This window comes from Gorilla gorilla, chromosome 1 (assembly GCF_029281585.2).
Source record: "Gorilla gorilla gorilla isolate KB3781 chromosome 1, NHGRI_mGorGor1-v2.1_pri, whole genome shotgun sequence".
NCBI classification, from domain to species: domain Eukaryota; kingdom Metazoa; phylum Chordata; class Mammalia; order Primates; family Hominidae; genus Gorilla; species Gorilla gorilla.
In genome coordinates this window covers 51,686,394-51,700,812 of record NC_073224.2, presented here as the reverse complement: position 1 = coordinate 51,700,812, position 14,419 = coordinate 51,686,394, and the positions used below count along the sequence as shown (strand labels likewise).

General features: G+C 53.8%; 1 protein-coding gene across 2 annotated transcripts in view; it reads left to right on the top strand.

The window, feature by feature from the left end:
* Positions 1 to 14,419, top strand: part of CNTN2 (contactin 2) — a 34,859-nt gene that overhangs the window by 15,760 nt on the left and 4,680 nt on the right. For both annotated transcript variants that reach the window (XM_004028238.5, XM_055369331.2), the window contains exons 6-22: positions 233 to 442; positions 732 to 831; positions 2,392 to 2,567; positions 3,011 to 3,147; positions 3,585 to 3,714; positions 5,449 to 5,599; positions 5,750 to 5,877; positions 6,214 to 6,389; positions 6,916 to 7,036; positions 7,568 to 7,726; positions 8,229 to 8,378; positions 10,585 to 10,655; positions 10,921 to 11,155; positions 11,520 to 11,632; positions 13,025 to 13,211; positions 13,565 to 13,677; positions 14,150 to 14,318. In XM_004028238.5, coding sequence (XP_004028287.3) covers positions 233 to 442; positions 732 to 831; positions 2,392 to 2,567; positions 3,011 to 3,147; positions 3,585 to 3,714; positions 5,449 to 5,599; positions 5,750 to 5,877; positions 6,214 to 6,389; positions 6,916 to 7,036; positions 7,568 to 7,726; positions 8,229 to 8,378; positions 10,585 to 10,655; positions 10,921 to 11,155; positions 11,520 to 11,632; positions 13,025 to 13,211; positions 13,565 to 13,677; positions 14,150 to 14,318 — 2,526 coding nt within the window. The remainder of the gene's footprint in view (positions 1 to 232; positions 443 to 731; positions 832 to 2,391; positions 2,568 to 3,010; positions 3,148 to 3,584; positions 3,715 to 5,448; positions 5,600 to 5,749; positions 5,878 to 6,213; positions 6,390 to 6,915; positions 7,037 to 7,567; positions 7,727 to 8,228; positions 8,379 to 10,584; positions 10,656 to 10,920; positions 11,156 to 11,519; positions 11,633 to 13,024; positions 13,212 to 13,564; positions 13,678 to 14,149; positions 14,319 to 14,419) is intronic.

Here is a 14,419-nt window from a genome sequence, read left to right as displayed (position 1 = left end):
TCCACCTTCAAACTGGGTGGCCCCTGAGGGCTGCGATCCCTGGCAGACTTAGCGCTCCCTGAGGGCAGGAATAAAGTCGCTTCTTCCCTCTAGGTCTCCCCTTAGCCCCAGTTCAGAGCATGGTGGCTGTCAGGACAGGGCTTGCAGAACCGCACCAGCATGCTGGGGTCCCACCCAGAGTGGCCCTGTTAGCCCAGCACCCCCTGGTTTCCTCAAACTCCTCACATCCTAGGCTTGTCCTACCGCTGGCTCCTCAACGAGTTCCCCAACTTCATCCCGACGGACGGGCGTCACTTCGTGTCGCAGACCACAGGGAACCTGTACATTGCCCGAACCAATGCCTCAGACCTGGGCAACTACTCCTGTTTGGCCACCAGCCACATGGACTTCTCCACCAAGAGCGTCTTCAGCAAGTTTGCTCAGCTCAACCTGGCTGCTGAAGGTCAGGCTTGGCCAGGCGTGGCTGGAGGGAGGGAACTGGAAGGGTCAGCGGGCATTGGGAAAAGGGTTTTTCCTTTGGAGATTGGAAGATCAGCTTACAGGGCACTGATTCCAGGCCCTGGACCCCCAGATCCTCCTGCTTCAAATCCTGAGGCCCTTGCCCCAGGCCTCAAGGAGATTCCACACAGCTGCCTAGACAGAGTTGGCTCGGAAAGGTGCTGAGATCCCATGCACGGGAGCACCTGACCTGGAGTCATCTGCATCTGATTTGTAAAACCCTCTCTCCCCAGATACCCGGCTCTTTGCACCCAGCATCAAGGCCCGGTTCCCAGCAGAGACCTATGCACTGGTGGGGCAGCAGGTCACCCTGGAGTGCTTCGCCTTTGGGAAGTGAGTGTGAAGAGGGAGGGGAAGCAGGGCACGGTCTCTCAGGGGCACAGGTGATCCCAGGGTGAGCGCAGGCAGAGTCAGGGCTCTTATCTTGGTGTCCCTCACAGGGTCTAGCAAAGTACTGGGCACACAGTGGGTATCGACCACCACTCACTGGACAGTAACTCTCTGGGTGAGGCATCGCATATGCCAGGGGCCTTCCATGGCCAGGATCACTTGGTCTTCCAGCAGTGCATGGCAGGCTCAGACAGCTTGAGTAACACCCAGGGCTGGAGGCAGGCAGCACAGTGTACAGACTCCAACCCTGTCTGTCTCATTCAGATCCCAGCTCTGCCACCCGCAGACCTTGGGTAAACTGCCTAACCTCTCTGTGCCTCAGTTTCTTTATGGTGGTGATAATAGTACCTACCTCATAGGGTTGTCATGAGGATTAAATCAGTTCATATATGTGAGATTCTTAGAACAGTGCCTGGAATTTAGTTAAGTGTTCCGTGAATGTTAACAGTGATCTATTTGAGAATAGCAGCAGAAAGTGTTCTCTTTCTCGTACTCCTAGAAGAAGGATTCACTAGAACAGGGCTAAGCAAATAGCAGGTGCTCAATAAATGTTTGTAGTATGAAAGAAAGAATGTGATTTGTACTTTGGCCCCCTCCTCCCTCAACTATCTCCTATGGTTACCTGGGAGAATCTCTGCCTTGTGGGAAGTTTTGGGCTTCCAGAAAATCCACATGAAAAGCATGTGGAAGAGGGGCCAGGTGCAGTGGTTCATGTCTGTAATCCCGGACTTTGGGAGGCCGAGGTGGGAAGATCATGAGGTCAGGAGATCGAGACCATCCTGGCTAGCACGGTGAAATCCAGTCTCTACTAAAAATACAAAAAAAACTAGCCAGGTATGGTGGCGGGAGCCTGTAGTCCCAGCTGCTCGGGAGGCTGAAGCAGGAGAATGGCGTGAACCCGGGAAGCGGAGCTTGCAGTGAGCCGAGATTGCCCCGCTGCACTCCAGCCTACTGGGTGACAGAGCGAGACTCCGTCTCAAAAAAAAAAAAAAAGAAAAAAAAGAAAAGCATGTGGAAGGGGAATATATTAACCCATTAAAACTGATACCTCAGTCCGTTTTAGTGCACAGATTACTACTAACTAAAGTCCCTTTCAAAGTAGGGGCAAGGCCTGCCCTGTAGAGGCAACGGAAAAGAGAACCCGTAAAGACCCAGGTCACAGGCCACTGTGGCGAAGGGCAGACCCAGAGGCATGGTGACCAGTGCGGGAGAGGGCAGGCCAGCTTCAGGGTGCAGACCCCGCAGAAGCCCAGCTTCACTGGCTCCAGGGTTGTTGCAGGGGGGATGGGTAGAGCAGCCCTGCCTCTTGCCCCTTCCCTGCATGCGCTCCGAGCCTACCTGGGAGAGGAGAGTGAGGATCAGCCAGAAGGCACCCTCTCTCCCTCTGTTCCTCCCAGGCCCAGCATCTCAGGAGGGCCTGAGAGTCTGGGTATGAGGAGCTGCGGGCCCTGGAGGGGTAGGCCCAGCTCAGCCCACACCCTCTGGCTTTATCTCTCCTGCCAGCCCTGTCCCCCGGATCAAGTGGCGCAAAGTGGACGGCTCCCTGTCCCCGCAGTGGACCACAGCTGAGCCCACCCTGCAGATCCCCAGCGTCAGCTTTGAGGATGAGGGCACCTACGAGTGTGAGGCGGAGAACTCCAAGGGCCGAGACACCGTGCAGGGCCGCATCATCGTGCAGGGTACAGAGCCAGGGACACCTTCTCCGCCCCTCCCGACCCCCTTCCCGCCTTCACCCTTGTCCCCAAGGAAACAGACCCAAAAGTCAGGGAGGAGACTGGAAGGCCCCCTGCATGAGCCTGCTTGCCCTAGGACTGCACTGAGTCTGGGACCAGAGGAGGCTAGTGCTGTGGTCACCTCAGAGCTTCACTCAGGGGTGCAGAAAGCACACAGGAGGCTCCAGAATGATTTAAGTTGCAAAAGCAGCCACTGGCACAACCACAGAGTGCCAGCTTTCTTGTGCCTCCTTCTTCCTGCCCCCTCCTCTTTGTCCTCTCCATCTCAGAATGCTCATGGCGCCCTCTGCTGTCTGGCACAGGTACTGCTGCCCTGATTTTCTGTTCCTTTTAATGAGCTGGAAGCTCCTCCTAGCTCATGCCAGGTTTTCTTTTCCGGGCTCCCACAGCTCAGCCTGAGTGGCTAAAAGTGATCTCGGACACAGAGGCTGACATTGGCTCCAACCTGCGTTGGGGCTGTGCAGCCGCCGGCAAGCCCCGGCCTACAGTGCGCTGGCTGCGGAACGGGGAGCCTCTGGCCTCCCAGGTAGGAGACATGGGGCTTCCTCCCACACATCACAACTGTCCTCTGCTCACTTGGTTCCCTCACCCCCCAGAACTTCCCCTGCACCACTAGTAGCCCCTCTGGGCTAATTAGGGTGTCACAGGGTGGTCCTAGGACCACCTAAGGACTTCTTCCCATCCCAGTCCCATTGTCACAGGCTAGGCCTGGATCCAGGCACAGTTCAGCCACAAAAGAAGTGATGTGGTCCTGACTGGGTCACCTCACCCTTCCAGCTTTGGGGAGGCCTGGGTAATCTGCATCCTGAGGTTCCAGGCGGCCCTGAGGTAGGACTGGACATACGAGCCATATCCTCTAGGGATTATCAGCCTAGAGTCTCCACTGCTCCCACCCCTGCCAACCCCTCCTCCCTGTGGCTCCCGTGGTCCTGATGCCCCTGGGCTCTGGGCTCTTCTGCACAGAACCGGGTGGAGGTGTTGGCCGGGGACCTGCAGTTCTCCAAGCTGAGCCTGGAGGACTCAGGCATGTACCAGTGTGTGGCAGAGAATAAGCACGGTACCATCTACGCCAGCGCCGAGCTAGCCGTGCAAGGTAAGGGGCCCAGGGAGGCAGGGGACATCCCAAGGACATGCATATGGTGGCTTTCAGAGCTCTGAGTTTAGGTGTTTCCAAACACACATGCACATACCCTGTGGCCATTTTCCTTGGTTTTCCAACAGTTTCTAAGTAGGAGAACTCAGAGATTTAAGAAAGGAGATGAGACACAGGGTTGACAGCTGCCAGAGGGCAGGGTCTCTGACTTGTTCCATGTCTGGCACACAGTAAATGTTTGCTGCAGTGAGTGAAAAAAACAGAAACCAAATCAATCAGATTTGTGTAACCCAACCCTTTCAGCTATGTGAGCTTTGGCAAGTTACTTAGTGTTTCTGTGTTTCAGTTTCTTGATTATAAAATATAGGCAATAATAGTCCTGCCCTCCTGGGCTGCTGTATGGAACAAGTGAGATGAAAGAGGTACAGCATAAAGGGCCTGCCCACCATACAGCAGGTGCCCGGGAAATGTGAGCCAGTGCTAATATTTAGTTGTGTGACTTGAGCTCACTGAGCCTCAGTTTCCTCATCCATAAAATGGACACAGTGATACCCACCACATCAGGTTTTAGTGAAGCTTTGCTAAGAAGCATTCATTCGTTCCTTCATCCATTCAACCACTACTTACTCAACACTTCACAGGGGATGAATATAAAAGATACGGTCTCTGCCTTTAAGTAGCTTACAATCCAGTAGAGGGAAAGGGACAAATAAACCCCAAATCAAACAATTAAATAATTTCAGCTAGCCATCAAATATAGTATAAAGAAAATCCAGGCAGGGTGCAGTGGCTCATGCCTGTGTAATCCCAGCACTTTGGGAGGCAGGGGTGAGTGGATCTCCTCAAGCTCAGGAGTTCGAGACCAGCCTGGGCAACATGGTGAAACCCCATGTCTATGAAAAACACAAAATTTAGCCAGGCATGGTAGCACACACGTGTAGTCCCAGCTACACAGGAGGCTGAGGCAGGAGAATCACTTGAGCCCTGGAGGCAGAGGCTGCAGTGAGCTGAGATTGTGCCATTGCACTCCAGCCTGGGCAACACAGCAAGACTTGTCTTAAAAAAAAAAGAAAAGAAAAAGAAAGAAAGAAAGAAAGAAAGAAAGAAAAGAAAAGAAAACCCAGTAGAGTGATGGGCATGAGATGGGCCTGTTAGATGGGGTGGTCAGAGAAGTCCTCTCTGAGGAAGTCTCATTTAGACTGTGACCTGAATGTTAAGAAGCCAGCCGCGTGAAGATCTGGGGAATTTCCAGGCAAGATTTACAGCAAGTGCAAAGCTCTGGAGGCAGGAAAAGACTTCACAACTTCAAAAGAGAGAGAGAGAAAAAAAAGGCTAGGTGATTGGAACATAATGAATGGGGGGATAGAGTGGAGCAAGATGCGATTGGAAAGGTGGAGACTTATTTGTGAAGAGCCGGGCTTCACTGAGTGTGAGTTGAAAAAGCTGTTCATTCCCAACTGGGTGGAGAAAAGATTGTAGAAGGAAGGTGCAGAAACAGGAAGACTGATGTGGGGTGGCCGGGGTGGTGGTGAGGGGAGGAGGGGGGCGCGTTGTCAATAGTCCAGGCAGGAGATTTGATAGCTTAGGCCAGAGAAAAAAGGGCTTGGTTCTGGATGCATTCTGGAAGAGGTGCTAATAGGAGTCACTCATGGCGTGGCCTCAAAGGGCACGCCAAGTAATGTCTTAATCAAGGGTGACAGTACTTTTTTCTGTGGCTCTCCCCTTTCCTTCTAGCACTCGCCCCTGACTTCAGGCTGAATCCCGTGAGGCGTCTGATCCCCGCAGCCCGCGGGGGAGAGATCGTTATCCCCTGCCAGCCCCGGTCAGCTCCAAAGGCAGTGGTGCTCTGGAGCAAAGGCACGGAGATTTTGGTCAACAGCAGCAGGTACCACCCACACCCCACCCTGCACAGTTCCTGCTCCTCCTCATTCTCCATGGAGGCCAATTCCCCTCCTGTGACAACAGTCACAGGAGTTGGCCAGCCCCAGGGACAACCATGCCTGAGTTGGCCACATCTGCCTTGTCCTTGCCACAGAGTGACTGTAACTCCAGATGGCACCTTGATCATAAGAAACATCAGCCGGTCAGATGAAGGCAAATACACCTGCTTTGCTGAGAACTTCATGGGCAAAGCCAACAGCACTGGAATCCTATCTGTGCGAGGTGAGGGCTGCCATGTGGGTAGGCCAGGGGCTCAGCCTCCTCAGGGTACTGTCCTCCCCATCATCCTGCTCCTGTGTCCACATTGCTCCTAGTTTGGTGTCAAGGCCACCCCAGGATTCAGTTTTGCTTGGGACCACCCCCTGGCCACCACTGAGACTCTGGTCATGCCTCCCTGCCTGCCACACACTCATGCAGTCCTGGGCAGTTGGGACCTGTGGGTCACACCACCTCTTCTCTTTGCTGGGCCTTAGGACAGAGCCTCTCAGCCTGCCCTGCGGACCCGGCCTGGGCCCATTTCCTCCCCCATCCACCCAAGGACCTTGTTTTTCTTGGCAGATGCAACCAAAATCACTCTAGCCCCCTCAAGTGCCGACATCAACTTGGGTGACAACCTGACCCTACAGTGCCATGCCTCCCACGACCCCACCATGGACCTCACCTTCACCTGGACCCTGGACGACTTCCCCATCGACTTTGATAAGCCTGGAGGGCACTACCGGAGAACTAATGTGGTGAGACCTAGGGCCAGAGCCCCATGGCTTCTCCCTCCTTCTAGAGAGACAGGGGCCCCAAGATGTCCTTAGCCATCCCCACCTTTAAGAAACCCATAGCCTAAGCGTCCCCATTCCCTCAGGCCCACACATGGCAAGCTCATCCTTGGATGAACAGCCGACCTTCCTGGATTCCACCCAGGGACCATGCATTTAGGAGAGGGTTAGGGACAAACCTGGAGTTGTGGGCAGCCACCAAGACACTCCCACTACTGTTCTTGTTAGCCTGCCCCCTAGGGCAAATGATATTATTAATGTGGACAGTCATTGACTGTCTCCTGAAACAATCTTTGTTGTTTAGTCCCCAGTGGTTCTAAGTGATGAGTCGTGATTCCTCCCATTGAACAGACAGGAAAACTGAGATCCAGTGGGGTCCATGGATGTCATGGAGTAGGGGACTCCCAAGCTCTGCCTCATGTCTCATGGCCTGCTGCACTGGTCAGGGCCGGTGGTCTGACCTGCCGCCCCTAACTGTCCCCGTGTGCAGAAGGAGACCATTGGGGATCTGACCATCCTGAATGCCCAGCTGCGCCATGGGGGGAAGTACACGTGCATGGCCCAGACGGTGGTGGACAGCGCGTCCAAGGAGGCCACAGTCCTGGTCCGAGGTGAGGGGTTTCCCACCTCTACCCCTACCCCAACTCCCTTAAAGCCCAGCTGGGCTGTTCTGACCTGCTCGCCTCATCTCCCCTCCCTTCCCTCAAAGCTGCGGGGAAGGGCTTCTGGCGGAACTCCTGTGAGCTGGATATACCCTGTGGTTCTTCACAGGTCCTAAATGATCAGGACATTTTTCTTCCAAAGTCAAAGTTTAAAAAATCCACTCCTAAACACGTCCCAAGACAGGAGTGCTTTACTGAGCCCTGAAGTTTTCAAAGCCTAGTGCTGGGAGATCTATGCACCTCTCCATGTGACAGCCTCTGTGAGCTCCCCCAGCCTTGAGACACATCCCTCCACCCTCCAACTGGCACCCGCCCCGACTGCCCACACCCCTTGCCCGCCCTCCCGCCTGGGTGTGTGTTCACTGCGCCCTCTGCTGCCCTGTCTTGGTACTGTACCAGCTCAAGCCTGGCTGGGAGGAGGTTGGCTCAAATTGGAAGCTGCCCAATTCTGACCCACTGTGCTCTGACCTCTTGGTGCAGGTCCGCCAGGTCCCCCAGGAGGTGTGGTGGTGAGGGACATTGGCGACACCACCATCCAGCTCAGCTGGAGCCGTGGCTTCGACAACCACAGCCCCATCGCTAAGTACACCCTGCAAGCTCGCACTCCACCTGCAGGGAAGTGGAAGCAGGTTCGGACCAGTAAGTGTGAGCCCCACCTGGGTCAGTGCTGATAAGGCTTGACTGGGTGTAGGAGGTGGAGAGGGTCAAGGTTTGGGGATCGGGGTCTGAGGGCCAGGGCTGAGCCTGGAGCTTCAAAGAGGGACAAGATCTGTCCTCTGCCAGCAGAGAGCATGCAGGCAGGCAGGAAGACAGTCACACAGAAAGTAGGAGAGTCGGGAAAGAGTTAGAAGAGGAGACACTTGGTCTATGCCCTTGAAGAATTGGTAGGATTGTTACTGGAGCAATGAAAATATTCGTGGGGACACAGGGGCGTAGGCGTGCACACAGCATTGGCAGAGGCACCAAGATAGGGAAATTGAGTTGTTTTTCAATCATTTCTGACAAAGGTACTGAGTGCTTAGTATATGGCAAGTACCGAAGTGAGGGCTGGGTAGATAAGGGGTGATTCAGGCCAGTGCCTGCCCTCTGCACCCAGATGAATAAGCGAATGCTGGAATATGGACTCCCTGGTGCCTTGCAGATCCTGCAAACATCGAGGGCAATGCCGAGACTGCACAGGTGCTGGGCCTCACCCCCTGGATGGACTATGAGTTCCGGGTCATAGCCAGCAACATTCTGGGCACTGGGGAGCCTAGTGGGCCCTCCAGCAAAATCCGGACCAGGGAAGCAGGTGAGAGTCCTGTGTGTCCCAAAAAGCTATCATCAGGGCAGAGACCCTGGCACCATTTATAGGGAACGCCAAGCCAGCCGCAATTATGCTGAGTTCCAACCCTGCTCACAGGGTTCAGACTCTCACAAAACAGAGGAGGACAGAACACCAAGTTGGGACCAGGGCCACTGCATGGACAAACCATCTAGTCCAAACTCCTCATTTAAAAACTGGCCAACCTTACAACTGCATGTGCATCTATAATTTTTTTAAGTTTAATTTTTAAAAGTGGAAAAACCAAAGTTCGGAGAAAGGAAGAGTCACATTGACAGAGCTTGGACTTGAACCCAGGACCATGGGGTGGTAGACAGATGTCTTCCTGGAAGAGTATGCACTACAGAAATCAGTTAATGCTGGCTGGGCGCAGTGGCTCAAGCCTGTAATCCCAGCACTTTGGGAGGCCGAGGCGGGCAGATCACCTGAGGTCAGAAGTTTGAGACCAGCCTGGCCAACATGGTGAAACCCCGTCTCTACTAAAAATACAAAAATTAGCCAGGCGTGGTGACACACACCTGTAAATCCCAGCTACTCGGGAGGCTGAAGCAGGAGAATCGCTTGAACCCGGGAGGTGGAGGTTGCAGTGAGCCAAGATTGTACCACTGCACTCCAGCCTGGGCGACAGAGTGAGACTCCATCTCAAAAAAAAAAAAAAAAGAAAGAAAAAAAGGAAATCAGTTGATGTGAAAGATGTGTGTGTGTTCTGTGCAGGGGGCTAGGGAAGCAGCCAGTGTCTCCAAGCCTTTAGATGGTTTCTTTGGGAGCAGATGGAATGAATAACCTGCCCACAACCCTCAGCAAAAAGCGTGTGGGTGTCAGAACTTGAGTGGGGAAGGAGGGGGAGAAGAGAACCCAGGAGAGAGTTGGGGAGGCACAGGCTCCAGTCAGCATCTGCTGAGAGGCTCCTGCCCATCTCCGAGCCATTCGCAGGGGAAGGCCTGGAATGAGAGCCCGGGGATCCCGGGACCAGGAGCATAGATTAAGGACCCTGCCTCACCTCCTCTACAGACCTGTTGCACTGGATGTGTAGTGAGGGTCCACCTTCTTGTCTGCCTGAAACATGTTCTCCTACATGCCCCAGACTGACTCTCCAGGCCCTTTTTCTAGAATCACTCAACATTTTTAGCTGGTACCTCTCCTGAGTAAGAAATTCCAGAGGGAGCACTTTCTTTGATTGATCCTGAACTTCTTGGAGGGTCAAATGTGGAGAAATGAGGGGACACCTTTATTCTATTAATAGTATCCCAGGAGCTGAGGAGCACAAAGACAGCTGTGATGCAGAGGAAACATGATGGGCTTTAAAATCAGAAGGGCTGAATTCAGATTCTACCTGTTCCATGTATTAACTGTGTGACCTTAGGCAAGTTGATTAACTGCTCTGGGCCTCAGTCTTTCCACCCTGAAAAGGGCAATAATAACACCCACCTCACAGGATCAAATGGCCAATGTGTTTAAGTACCTCTTGCAAATTACACGGTCCTAAACTATTGTCATCAGAAGCAAGTGAAAAATCTCCAGCTGCTGGATTCTCTGCGGAAATATTTTGACCCCCAGCCAAGTTACTTTCTGCCAAGCTGCAGGAGCTGATGAAATAAATTCCTGTTTTAATATCAGCCTTGTTTAATACTAGAGACAATTAGGAGATTAAATCTGCAACAAAAAGAAAAATAGTAATATATCACCCTGGAGCCCAAAAGTAGTTTGTTTTGTTTGTTTGTTTGTTTGCATTAACTGCAGTTCTGGGTTATTTATTCCCCTTAGTTTAAAGCGAATGAGAGTTGGTCTCTGTGATTTAGTTTAAGTTGATGGAGTAAGGAGAACAATGATCATGTGTGCATCATCTGCTCTATGCTAACCACCGTCTTGTCTAATTTCATTCTCATTATGGCCTCTGAGAGAAACATGATTATCTTCATGGAGAAGAGAATCAGAGGCTCAGAAAGGTTAAGTAACTTGCCCAGGGAAGCACAGCTAGTAAATGGCAGAGGTGGGATGTGATTTCAGGACTGCCTGACTCCAGAACCTATGTTCAGAGGGACCACTGGGGGGCAAACCCAGGGCCCAGTTGAAGGGGTTCCCATCTTACGATGCTCTACAGGCACAGGCTCAGGGCTTTCATTTTTTCCTTGCTCATTAACAAGCCATATCGGTGTCCCTTGGCGCTTGACAGCCCCCTCGGTGGCACCCTCAGGACTCAGCGGAGGAGGTGGAGCCCCCGGAGAGCTCATCGTCAACTGGACGGTAAGCTGCAAGGGTCAGATGTCCTCCTCCTCCTCCCTGACTCCTCTCCCGCTTGAGCAGCTGCAGAAAGGACCACTGCACAGCTCTGACTCAAACGCGGATAACTTCCTGTCCCCCTTCCACGCACCCGCTGCCCCTTACGCGAATCCACGCTGCAGGCGTAGGCGTCCAGGCCCGCTACTCTTGGCAAAGGTTGGGTGGGGCCAGGGAACGGGCAGGGACACGTGCCGCGGACCCTCGCCCATGCCACGCTCTTGCCCCTCAGCCCATGTCACGGGAGTACCAGAACGGAGACGGCTTCGGCTACCTGCTGTCCTTCCGCAGGCAGGGCAGCACTCACTGGCAGACCGCCCGGGTGCCCGGCGCCGATGCCCAGTACTTTGTCTACAGCAACGAGAGCGTCCGGCCCTACACGCCCTTTGAGGTCAAGATCCGCAGCTACAACCGCCGCGGGGATGGGCCCGAGAGCCTCACTGCACTGGTGTACTCAGCTGAGGAAGGTGGGTTGCCCCTGGGCCCACTGCTCGTCCCTACCCCAGCCACTTGTCCACAGGGGTGTGGGGTGGGGGAACGCTACCCATCTCCTAGCTCAGTTCCATAGGAGGAGGTTGAGAGGACACCTGGGTTCCACACCATTGGCCTCACTTCCAGCTCTTGCTACCTTGTCTCCCTTCGGGGTTAGGAAAAGGGAGGCTCTCTGGGAATAGAAGTGGGCCCTGGAGCATTGCTTGGGGGGCTCCCACTCGGCCTTCATCCTGAAGGCTTTCCTCCAAAATTTTAAGCAAAGGCAATCCTGGTTGGGGGCTGCTCTGCAGGACACAGGGGGGCCCTGGGAATTCAAACCCATTCTATATTGGTCCCCAGAGCCCAGGGTGGCCCCTACCAAGGTGTGGGCCAAAGGGGTCTCATCCTCAGAGATGAACGTGACCTGGGAACCCGTGCAGCAGGACATGAATGGTATCCTCCTGGGGTATGAGGTGAGCACCAACCTGGGGCTTGGGAGAGGAAGGGGTGCTGGGGCTTCAAAGCCAGGTGGGAACAACTCACAGACCACTAATCATTCCTCCTGGCGTCCCTGGTTCGCTGACATGGCAAACTGAGCATCCAGTCTATGTAGCACTGTGAATGCAAATTTCACTAAGACCCCATGGCAGGCCAGGCGCGGTGGCTCATGCCTGTAATCCCATCACTTTGGGAGGCTAAGGCGGTAGATCTCCTGAGATCAGGAGTTTGAGACAAGCCTGGCCAACATGGTGAAGCCCCGCCTCTACTAAAAATACAAAAATTAGCTGGGCATGGTGGCCCATGCCTGTAATCCCAGCTACTCAGGAGGCTGAGGCAGGAGAATCGCTTGCGTTCAGGAGGCAGAGGTTGCAGTGAGCTGAGATAGCGCCACTACACTCCAGCCTGGGTGACAAAGCAAGACTCCATCTCAAAAAAAGACCCCATGGCTTATGCCCATTGGGGAAGACAGACCCTGGAGGCAGCCTTAAAGTAAATGCTTGGCTAGAGCCAGCATTGGAAGCTGGGAGGGTAGAAGGAACAGGTTCTGGGAAGGGGCATGGCCTGCCCCTTTCATCCCAGAGCCCATTCAGGCTGGCCTGTCCAGGGCTGCACAGAAAACAGCCTGAGCCGCTCTGTGGACAGTTGATCATCCTGTCCCGGGGGAATCTGGGGCCCAGCAGTCTGGCCTGAGTCCTGGGCCCACTGATAACTCCACATGGGGGTACCTGTGGAGCAGATGCCAAGTGAGGGGAAGCAAGAGGGAGAGAAAGAAGGAAAAGCAAGAAGGAACCATCAAGCTGGGCCTACTAGTGATAGCACAAGTTCATTCTAGTAGAGTACTCTAGATTTGAGTACAATAGCTTAGGCAAGCCACAGTGTGGAGATAATTCCAAACTCTGTCCTTGATTTGAAAGCATATTTAGCAGGTCTTCATGCTATGATTACCATGAAAATGGGTTTGCATTTATTAGGCAACCTTCAGAAGCTTGCTTGGGGCCAGGGGACTACTTTGCAGTATAAATAAGCATTTTTTGTCCCTTAGCAGAATGCCCACGGTAGCCCCCCAAGTTAATGAAATGAGATGTGTTCCAGCAGGCCATTGCTAGGTTGAGCCTGTGCCACCGGCTCCCTCCCTGACCCATGTCTTGAGCACCTTCCTTGAACTAGGCACCAACAGACAGCAGGGACTCACACCCACATGGCCCTGCTGTCTGGGTGCTCATGATCTAGTGTCCAGGTTCTGAGGCCTAAGACTGGGTCACAGGGACCAGGATGAGCAAGAGAGGAACAGAATTTGGGGGGCCGGGGCAGCCCTGAGATCCTGGGCTTGACTACTACCCCTTGGGTACCCCCGCCTCCTTGAGATCCGCTACTGGAAAGCTGGGGACAAAGAAGCAGCCGCGGACCGAGTTAGGACAGCAGGGCTGGAAACCAGTGCCCGAGTCAGCGGCCTGCATCCCAACACCAAGTACCATGTGACCGTGAGGGCCTACAACCGGGCTGGCACTGGACCTGCCAGCCCTTCTGCCAACGCCACGACCATGAAGCCCCGTGAGTCTGTCTGCCTGGGCTGGGGGTAGGGCAATATGTTGGAGGGTGGGTGCCTCTGAGATCATTCCTTCCCCAATGATAAGACAAATGCTCTAGCCCACCAGCTCTGGGCTGAACAGAAATTAGGCAGCGAGCCTAATGGAAATAAGGGAATGGAATTCATGGCCCCTGAAGCGTCTCACACTTCTCCAACCTTTGGATTTTCATGGGCTTTGTTTCGTGGGCATGGGTGACAGAATGTGCTGGGTGTAACTGCTAGAGGCAAACATCCAGAGAAGGGCTGGCTAAAGGTGAGGGGGTGCGGGGTGCCAGGGAAACGTTTGGACATCTCTCCAATTCTTCCTCTCTGGCAGCTCCGCGGCGACCGCCTGGCAACATCTCCTGGACTTTCTCAAGCTCCAGTCTTAGCATTAAGTGGGACCCTGTGGTTCCTTTCCGAAATGAGTCTGCAGTCACCGGCTATAAGGTGAGGAAGCGATCAGCTAGGCCCAGAATGGGAAGGAACAGCTCCTCTGTGTTTCCAGTGAACATAAGAAGCAGCAATTTATAGCAAGAGGCATCTGAGTGAGACATAAGCAAAGGGTTTGTGACTGTGAGAGGAATGAAATTCATGAACGATTCTCTCAGTAACTTGCAGTAGAAACTATAAAAACGGGCAGATGGTATCACTGCAGAAAGGCAGAGTTCACAGGGGCAGTGATGGACTATGGGGATGGAGTATGGGGGTTCTTCTAGCTTAAGGAGTCTACGGAAACAGTTCAGTGGCCTGCAAGCTTTCCTCCACCAATGAGGAGCTTTGTCAATGGGGAGGAGGGGTGAGGAGGCTGGACCTCAAGAGCCCAGAACCATCGGGGCTCCTCCCAGTACCCAAAGCTGGGGATGACTCAACGATCAGCCCTGGTGTCAGGAAACTCCACCTGGAAACCTCCTTCCCACAGATGCTGTACCAGAATGACTTACACCTGACTCCCACGCTCCACCTCACCGGCAAGAACTGGATAGAAATCCCAGTGCCTGAAGACATTGGCCATGCCCTGGTACAAATTCGGACCACAGGGCCCGGAGGGGATGGGATCCCTGCAGAAGTCCACATCGTGAGGAATGGAGGTGCTGCTCCTCCCCTGCCCTTATCCCCTCAAGAGATTCAGGATCCACCCAGATACCTGAGGGTATCATTCCCACCCAGGCCAATTCCAATCTCTACCCGC